This window comes from Chrysochloris asiatica, unplaced genomic scaffold (assembly GCF_000296735.1).
Source record: "Chrysochloris asiatica unplaced genomic scaffold, ChrAsi1.0 scaffold00151, whole genome shotgun sequence".
In the NCBI taxonomy this organism is placed as follows: domain Eukaryota; kingdom Metazoa; phylum Chordata; class Mammalia; order Afrosoricida; family Chrysochloridae; genus Chrysochloris; species Chrysochloris asiatica.
The window spans coordinates 3,378,138-3,388,280 of NW_006408669.1; the positions used below are offsets into that span (position 1 = coordinate 3,378,138).

The 10,143-nt window shown below is 42.1% G+C and overlaps 1 protein-coding gene across 1 annotated transcript in view; it reads left to right on the forward strand.

Annotated features, from left to right (window-relative positions):
* LOC102824265 (substance-P receptor-like) overlaps positions 1-10,143 on the forward strand; it is a 316,500-nt gene that overhangs the window by 151,653 nt on the left and 154,704 nt on the right. The window contains exon 2 of the mRNA XM_006870780.1: positions 3,990-4,184. Coding sequence (XP_006870842.1) covers positions 3,990-4,184 — 195 coding nt within the window. The remainder of the gene's footprint in view (positions 1-3,989; positions 4,185-10,143) is intronic.

Below are 10,143 nucleotides of genomic sequence, written 5' to 3' on the forward strand. Positions count from 1 at the left end.
CTGAGATGAACAGGGTCAGTGAGCGCAGGAGGCCCCTGATTCTGGACCAAGTGAGTTCTTTTTGTGGCTACTTATCTGGTTTTGTAGGTGAAAAACTGTGCCTTTAAGAAATGATCCAATAAACCGTCCTACATTCCAGAAGAACAAGCAAATCTGTTGTTAAAGAAATACAAACAGAATGCTCCTTAGAAGTCAAGATGTCCAGACTTCGTCTCTCATGCTTCAGAATATTCTCAAAAGGAATCAGTCCCTGGAGAAGGACATAATCCTTAGTAAAGTGGATGGTCAGAGACAAAGAGGAAGACCGCCCCCCCAACGAGATGGATTGGCAGAGTGGCAGGAACAATGAGCTCAAGCATAGCAGCACATGTAAGGATGGCGCGGGACCAGGCTCTGTTTTGTTCTCTTGTACTCAGCGTCACTATGAGTCAGAACCAACGTGATGGCACTTTACAACAACAACAACAACAATGCAAGCACTCAGAGATGCTAGTCGTGTCTGACCAATCCAGCCCTTCTCAGAATTATAGAAAAGACAAAACTAGTGGCTGTGCAGACCACCCTTAGTGCCTCTGATTTTGTAGTGCTCATGACTGATGTGGAAACCAAGGCTTCGGGCAGCAGGGAAGAGGCAGAACCCAAAGGGAGACCTAGACTTCTCAGAGTTCTTTTCAGGAGGACACCCCAGGAATGGAAGATCATTGAATCTGGGGCCTACTGGGCCACCCTTGGTAATAGTTGTGACCCTTTGGAGTAAGTTCCGGAAGACAGACGCTGCTTGCTTCACAGAATCATGAGAGTTGTCTTTGCTCTGTCCGTGCTCCTCAGGCAGCTCTTAAAAGAGAGAGTTCCTGGTCACCAAGTCAAACAAGAAACTTGCACAATGATTTATACTACTTGCTCTCAGGCTCCTGCTGGGTGGTGCCAACAGTTAACATGTTCACCTATTAACCAAAAGATTGGTGGTTCTAATCCACTCAGTGGTGTCTCAGAAGAAAACTCTGATGATCTGCTTCTGAGAAATCAGCCACCAAAACCACTGTAGAGCACAGTTCAACTCTAACGTACACAGGGTTGTCATCTGTTGGAATCAACTCAATAGACAACTTTGTTTCTGAACCAACTCTCACTATATTATAAGGAACTCTGGTAGCATAGTTTTTATGTGTTGGGCTGCTCACCACAAGGTCAGAAGTTTGAATCTAGCAGCCTCTCCATGGGAGAAAGATGAGGCTCTCTGCTCCTGTAAAGATTTACTGCCTTGGAAGCCTTATACAGGGTCATTATGAGTCGGAACCAACTGAACAGCACACCACAACCACTAGAATATCTTCTGCAAGTTTATTCCTAACTCCACTCTCTCCTGATTTCAGGATCATCTATCTACTTTCAAAAAGTGGCAAAAGGAAAAGTTTTGGGGAATTTCCCTGAATTTATCATTTCTGACTTCAAAGAGTTCATGGGAAAATGGAATTAAAAGATAATGGATTTTTTTCCATGAATTTTTTTAAGCCCCCATGTGTGTATGTAAAGGTTAAACTGGGAAAACCTCATACTATTCAAATTCCATACATTAAACACATTCAGTGACATTGCTCTTCCAGGCCAGAGATGGAGAATCTAGGTCCTGGTGGTGGTTCTGTGGTAGAAGTCCTGCCTTCCATGCTGGGAACCGAGATTCAGTTCCTGGCCAATACACTTCATGTGCAATACTACCTGCCTGTCAATGGAGGCTTGCATGTTGCTCTGAGGCCGAACAGCTTTCAGCAAAGCTTCCAGAATAGGAAGGCCTGCCAATCTGCCTGTGAAATCAGCCAGTGAAAACTCTGTGGATCACAATGGTCAGATCCACAAGCAATCATGGGGATGGCAGTGGGCCAAGCAAGCTTTCATTCTGTTGTACATGGGGTCGCCATGAGTCAGGGACACTTGATGGCAGCTAACTGTGGCACTGTAGGATAAACACTCGACTGCACGGTCAGTTTGAACCACAAGGTCAGCAGTTCAAACTCACCAGCCACTCCTTGGAAACCCTATACAGGGTTGCTATGAGTCTGAAATGACTCAAAGCACTTAACAACACCTAGCAAGGAATCCATGATGCATATGAAGAAAAAGATAGTCTAAAGTTTAGAATGATTAAAGGGCTCTAGGAAAGTCTTCATGGGAACAAAGCCATTGACCTTCCCAGACAGGAAGTCAGATCTGATCCTATCCTGGAGAAGGAACAAAATGAGAAGGGCTCTGGGAGTGTCCTGTCTTTCCAGTAGAGCTGGTTGCTCAGCTGGCTCACCCCAAACCCACTGAGCAAACTTCTTTACGTCCCTCCCATAGTTGCCACGATTCTTATCCACAGTCACATCCGCAGTGCCCGTATGGCCCCAAAGTATTTGCTGCATTACCCTTTGAGGTCAGTCACTGATTCCACTGTCATATTTTATGGCTGCTCATTCCTGTGCCTTTTCTCTCTGGATAATTTAGAATCTTCCAGCCTAGAAGGAACCACCGTACTCAGTATGCCAGGTGTCCAGGGTGAATTTTCTGAGTGCATATTGAATTAAATTGCTTTTCTTATAGCCCTGGCCCCATTCTGGCCTCCAGCTCCTAAGAGTCTGAAGAAGACAGAAAAGGAGTTGTGTAGGATCATGTGGAGCTAGCTAACAACTATGCTGCTATTGTCTGCTCACTTCCCTAGTCTCCATTCACCATTCTTTGCCATGGGAGCCAGAAATACCTGAATGTCTAAGGGTCAAATGGGTTATTTGAGTTTGGATTTTTGTGTTGTTGTGTTTTTTTTTTTCAGATAATATTTATTCCCCAAAGACTATTATAAGACATATGAATAATTCTTACTCTGGGAGAAAAAAAAAATGTGTATTTTAAGGAATGGGGCCCAAACTTTGCAAGAAAAATACACGCAAGTCTTTAAAATGGAGACAGCAGGGTTGATGTGATTTTAACTGATATGAGATGCTGATTGGAATATTTATTATTTCTAAAATCTCAGCTGCATCTCAAAGGCTATACACAAATTCCAAGAGGGGGTCACACTCATTCAAATGACGTGTTCAATACCAGCTCGCAGGCAGGAGGAAATGGAGCAATCTCAACCACTCTACTGCCTCATTCCTGCCAGGAGGTTCCACCCACCCTGGCCTTTTATGTGCACTTGGGGTCCTGCTGTGGTGCAGTAGGATAAGCACTGGACTGCTTATCAAAACCATAAAGTCAGCAGTTCAAACCTGTCAGCTGCTTCTCAAAAACCCCATACAGAGTAGCTGAGTTGGAACCCACTCAAGGACAACAACAGCTTGTGAGGATCAGAAAGCATATGCTGAGAGTCACATGCTGACTTCTAGATGCTTAAAGGATCAATGGAGGTTTCTCCTAAAGCTGTTGTTCTTTGCTGGCTTTGGTGTTAAGTGTCATCGAGTTGGTTCCAACCCATAGCGATGCTATCTAGGGTTTTCAAGGTGAACTTGAACCGCCCTGTTTTTTTCCCACACACACAATCACTTCCCCTCAAAGTGCACGGACCCATGTAGAACTGCTAGCCTTTTATACTATCATATGAGGATCTTTCTATCAACATTATTCTTTAGCCTAAGAAGGATAAAAGATAATCTTTGTATTGAATAAACTTAAAAAATTGTTGTAATTTCATCGTAAGTCACTGTACTATATTTAGGAATCATGAGCATTCCAATGATTAAACATTCCAATGATTAAGCACTCTTCCTTAGAATGTTGCTAGGGTTGGTTCTAAAATATTAAAATTCTGGTTGACATTTCTGACAACTTTTAGCATTTTATATTGTAAGTCTTAGAAAGCTTAAAAACAGAATATAAAAAGCAATGGAGACATGGTTGTAAAAATCATGAAGAGTAAAAGGGTTTCTGGGAATCTTCCAATGACAGAAAACAAGAGGGCTAATGGAGGCAGAGCTTGGTGAATCAATCTGAACTTTCTTCTTTCTTCTCTTCTCCAGGTACATGGCGATCATTCATCCCCTCCAGCCTCGACTGTCAGCCACAGCCACCAAGGTGGTCATCTGCGTCATCTGGGTGCTGGCTCTCCTGCTGGCATTCCCCCAGGGTTACTACTCAACCACAGAGACCATGCCCAACAGGGTTGTGTGCATGATTGAATGGCCGGAGCATCCCCACAAGATTTACGAGAAAGTGTGAGTAGTGCTTCCACCTGGCTCTGAAGTCACTAAGACATGGGGTGCCTGCCTGCCTCTTCCTTCTTTGTTCCCATGCTCCTTCACTGGTTAAGATTCAATGTGTATCTGTGAGCATTTCTCACATCCACCCTGATAGTGAGAAGATGTGTTCATAGTTATCAGGGCTTTCTTATGTCTCAAAGACTCTCCTTGGTCTTGAAAGAGGGTTAGGAAGGAAAAACAAAAAAGGCACGACCAGGATCATGTTATTGTTGTTAAGTGCTGTCAAGTTGGTTCTGACTCAGAGTGAACCTGTATAGGGTCTCCAAAGAGCATCTGGTGAGTTTGAATCGCTAACCTTGTGGTTCAAACTGACCTTGTAGTCCAAACTGACCTTGTGGTCAAGTGCTTTAACCCACAGCGTCACACCAGGGTTCTGGATTCTGTTGTAGTAAGTTCTTTTTTGGGGTGCCCACCACATACCCCACAAGCCTTCTACCAGTGACTTTCCCCTGTCCTGTGTCTGCTTTTAGTTGCGTGGGGACTTTTCCTAAACCATCCAATGCCACTCTGGCCATAGCATACCAAAAGGCAGGTGAATTAGCCTTCCTCCTTAGCAGCCTTCAAAAATGACTGATGAGGTTTGGTGTAGACACACCTCTCAGGTGGGACATCTCTGAGGTGCGATTTTTATACTGTGTCCAGTGTTTCCTCCTGGGATTAAGCTCCATTGCCCCACTCCTACAGGTGTTTGTTTCTCCTCTCAGAGTAGCTACTTGCTCTTGACTCCTTGGCTCAGTATTGGCCTCTGGGGAAAACCAGACCAAGAGACCAAGACACCTATGTACCAGGATTATCCAGTTGGAGAAAGAAGGCATATGCCTGTGAAATACATGGGAGCACAGGCCAGTGCCTTACAAGTTACAGGCCCCTCCTGCTCTTCTTGAGTGGTCACATGTAAGGGTTTGCAAAGCTATCCTAGCAATTTCTCCCAGACTTCTGATGCTAGAGGCAATACTGACATGACTCATTCTTTGTTTTGTTCTGCTCAAGTGAGCAGTAATGTGATATTTATATTACCATCCACTTTCTGGCCTCAGAGCTCATTGATAATGTGGATCTTTTTGAAAGTTCTCTGTAATTCTCAAACATGGGGCTTTTTATGTGAATGTAAAAGAACACTTGTGTTAGGATCAAAACATATGCGTTTTAATTACAGTTACTGCCTTTGTGTCCCTGGGCAAGTATCAGGCTTCCCAAACTCTCATTTCCTTCTTGTTAAGATGTAGGAAAATAAAGTACTGCTTTCCATATACAGTAGTTGTGAAGATCAAGAAAGATAATATATTCTCACACTGTAAGCTATTAAATGCCTACAAAAAGTCAGATATCATTGAGCCAAATTCAATAGTTGCTATCTAATCATTGTTGTTGTTGTTAAGTGCCTTAGAGTCGGTTCTGATCCATGGCGACCCTGTATAGAGTTTCCAAGGGGTGGATGGTGAGCTTGAACCACCAATCTTGTGGTTCAATCTGATTTTGCAGTCCAGTGCATTAACCCACAGCACCATACCAGGACTCCATCCAATCATTGTTGTTGTTGTTGTTGTTAAGTACTGTGGAGTCTGTTCCGACTCATAGTGACCCTGCACAGGGTTTCCGAGGCTGTAAATCTTTATGGGAGCAGAAAGCCTCATCTTTCTCCCACGGAGCAGCTGGTAGTTTCAAACTGTGGACCTTGAGATTAGCAGCCCGATTTGTAACCACTACGCTACCAGAGCTCCATACAATCATTTAGGCCTTTATATTGACTAGATGTTAAAATGAGATCTTATACCTGCTCTCCCCCAAGATTAGAGAGTCCCCCAATGCATTGCACACAGGACTATGATATTGCATTCGTTCTACGGAGCATGGAAAGGTGGGTTATCAGGAAGTACCATCTACAGCTCAGACTTTGCTTCCCAGATGCAGATAGTGGGGTTTAATCAATCAAGCAGTGAGAAGGAGGGTGTTAATGATCAACCCAGAAGGAGCTATTGAAAAGTAGGTGTTCTTTCAAATGAAGCTACAAGTCTGAGCAGTCTCAAGGGGAGAAACAACATAGTTTTACAATCTGTACAGGACCCGTAAACATGTCCAAGCCAGAAGGTATCCTCAAAATAAATAAATAAAAAAACAAAACCTCCCAGGGAAAGTTCATTATATAAACTGCATCAGAAACCACTCTAGACTGTGTAGCCCATAGGTCAGATCTTAGTTGTCATGCAGCTTTCAAAGTCCAGTCAGTATTTTATAACTTTTGTGTCTGCATACCCATAGTTCTTTTATCTTTTAGTAAATTCGACGTTTGACTTGAGATGAAAATTTATCTTCCCATGGATCTCTAGGGTCTTATCCAAGTTTAGAACTTTTGAACATTTTTCTGTTTCTATGTTTATTAATGATTAGTCCTTCTAAGATTCTAAACAACACGTTGGATGGTCTTATTCCTTTGCTGTGAGAATTTAGTCTGATAAATTATGCATGGTTAGATTTACGATCACTGGTTATTTCATAAATTTAACCTAAAAAAATAAGCCTTGTCTAAGAATAACATGTTTGGATGTCTTCCTACACCACTCCAAGTATCCCTCTGACACTGTAAAAAATGGCATTGGGGCAGTGTCTGACCCCTCTGACTTCACAAAGAGGAACAAGAATCTTACTCAACACCAGCCCAATGCCGATTCCTATGAGGCTGAAGTTAGACATCCTCCACTCTCTTTTCTTCTTTTCCAGTTCTGACCTCCATCCTACACCACTCTGCTCCTCTGCTGGTTTGATCATTCATTTCAGTGGTCACACACAACTCACAAACAATACCCACAATTATAGGGCTTTTTAGGGGATTTAACAGGGTACAATTCAGGATCAGAAATGCTCTGATACTCAGTTCCTCCAATTAGGCATGCCTCACTCTATCGTTGACCTCTCAGGCAAGCATTCCCTTGGTCTCTGCTCTGCTGGGGCAAGTGTTTCAAAGTTTCTCTAGTACTACCATAAAGGCACAAAGAGCAAACCACTCCTAAGTCTCACCCAGAGTCACTCATCTCGAGTTCTGTGGATGAGAAGCTCATTCGGTCTCATGCTCTTGGTTCGGCTGCTGCCATCACCACCACTGCTTTACTGCCACATTTCTGGTCCCCCGCTCTCTGTCTCCTGGACTGAGGAGGTTAGGCACAGGGATCTCAGGGATCAAAGGATGTGCTCCACTCTTGGGTGTTCTTTCTTGATGACAAGAAATGGTTCCTGTTTAACCTAGCAGAAAGGCAAACCTGGCCAACTCTCTCATTACAGTCCTATACACCTTATTTGCATAGCGTAGTGGTTACGAATTGGGCTGCATTTTGAAACTATCAGCTGTTTCGCGGGAGAAAGATGAGGCTTTCTGCTCCCCTAAAGATTTACAGCCTTGGAAACCCTGTGCAGGGTTGCTGTGAGTCGGAACCGACTCCACGGCATACCACCAGCAGCATTAAGTGGCATTGTGCCCCAGACTGTCAAGTCTTCCCTAGACTTCAGACACCAACCACAAATTCAGAGACATTCCAGACATCCAAGCTTCTGACTTGTTAGTTATAAATTCAGGGGTTCTCACTACTCCCTTGGGTTTGATAATTCAGTAGAATGACTCAAAACGAAAGAAAGTTCTATAGTTAGACTTACAGTTTTATTATAGCAAAGATGACACAAAAGAAGAGACACAAAGAGCAAGGAGTGATTCCAATATGGAGTTTTTGTGTTCCAAAGGACAAGTGACCCTCTTGTGTATTGATGTCTACCATCAACAAGAAAGTGCATCTAAACTTCCGTATCCAGGGTTTTTATTGGGGTTTCACTGTGTAAGCATGATTGATGGAACCACTGCTCACTGAGTTGAACTCAGTCTCCAGACCCATTGCTCTTCTTGGAGGTTGAGACAATGTCTTATGGTGCATTTTACTGCCATGGCCACCCCCACTGTACATGAATTACCTCATTAGCATAACCTCGTGTATGATTTGAAGCTTCTCCAGGAAAACACTTCAATCATTTTGGATGCTATAAGAGTTTAGAGATTACCTCCCCAGAGTTTAGAGATTACTTCCCAGGAACTAGGGACAAAACCAAGATTCTTTAGATAAAGTTAAGCCTACACCCACACAAAAAGTATCTAATTGTATCTTCTCAAGATGGATAAGTATTTTGCTGATACAAAAGACTTCTACTTTCCATTCATATACTGACTGTAATGAAGACTTAAATACATCCTGACCCATTACCTACCACTGAGTCAATTCTGATTCTTGGTGATCCCATGTATTATTGAGTAGAACTGCTCTTTTTTGACTGTAATTGTTACAGAAGCAGTCTGCCAGATCTTCCTGCTAGCTAAAATTGAACCACCAAGCTTCAGATTAGCTATTTATTACTGGCTACTTGTGCTACTCAGGCTCCTTAGTCAAGGACATTGTTGTTATTAAGTACCCTCTCGAGTCGGTTGTGACTCACAGTGACCCTGTATAGGGGGGTTTCCCAGGAGCAACTGATGACCTTGAACTGCTGACCTTGCAGTTCAAACCAACCTTTCAATCAAGCGCATTAACCCACAGGACCACACCAGGCAAATATATACCAAACCTTTATTCAAACCTATTTTCTTTTGTCAGTAACCTTCATAATGCATTCTGATATATTTTTAGGGAATTTAAATTTTACCGGCTCTAAGTACTACATTACATTCTTTTCTATTAGAACTAATAACTGCCATTTCTACAATATTATATAGTCCCAAATTTGAAAACAGAAGAAAACTTGGCTTTCAGGCAGTTTGAGAATGATGATAAATATGTGAACTTTGTAGAGAGATTAATCTCCAGCCCCATCACTGGGAGTTACAGTGTGCAAACTATGTAACCCTCTAAGTCTGATAGTATATCCCACAGAAGTAATGAGAGAAACAAATAAGACAATCTACATAAAGTGCTCAACCAATTGTTTGGCAGGTGGTAAGGGTATGGTGAATGTTAACTACATTTGTTGGCATACTTAATTAATCCAATTCTGCAGGCAGACAACTGCCAGTGTTCAATGATGCTGTGATGTTGTTGGTGTTAAGTGCTGTGGAGTCGATTCTGACTCATAGTGACCTTGCAAAGGGTTTCCGACTGTTCAGGGTTGCTTTGGGTCTGAATCGAATCGACGGCACTTAACAACAACAACAGGGTTTCCGAGGCTGCCAACCTTTATGGGAGAAGAAAGCCTCATGTTTCTCTCGTGGAACAACTGGTCGTTTCAAACTGTGGACCTTGAGGTTAGCAGCCCAATTTGTAATCACTACGCTACCAGAGCTCCTTGTATTTGTGATAGATAGGTGCTTAAATCCAGTTTATCAATAGATTTTTTTACTAGCTAATTAGGTAAAAATGATTTGCTAAAAATCTAAGATTGCTGCATTTGCCTCTGGCTACAGGGTGAATATCCAACTCTGGTTGTTCATTCAGACTCTTTATTAATACATAGATTAAATTAAATGTAATTAAAAACAAGCAATTCAATAAGAGATTGGGCAAAATTTTGACCATGAACTTCACAAACGAAAAATATCCAAATAGCCATTAAATACATGAGGAGACATTCAGTTTCATTTAATGCCAATTAAAATCATATGAGATTTCTCTACATACCCATAGGACTAGCAATGTTAAATTATCTGACAAAACTGTTTTGAACTTTTGGTGAAAATATGAAACAACGATAACTTTTGTATACTACCGGAAGAAAAAGAAATTAATAAGACAATATTAATAATACTTTCGTGATATCTAGAAAAGAAGATGCTATGCATACTTTAAAACCCATCCATTTCACTTAGGGGCAAATAATCTGGGAAAACCCATGCACATATACATCCAAATGTAGCTAACATAATGTTCATAGCAGCATTGTTCTTTTT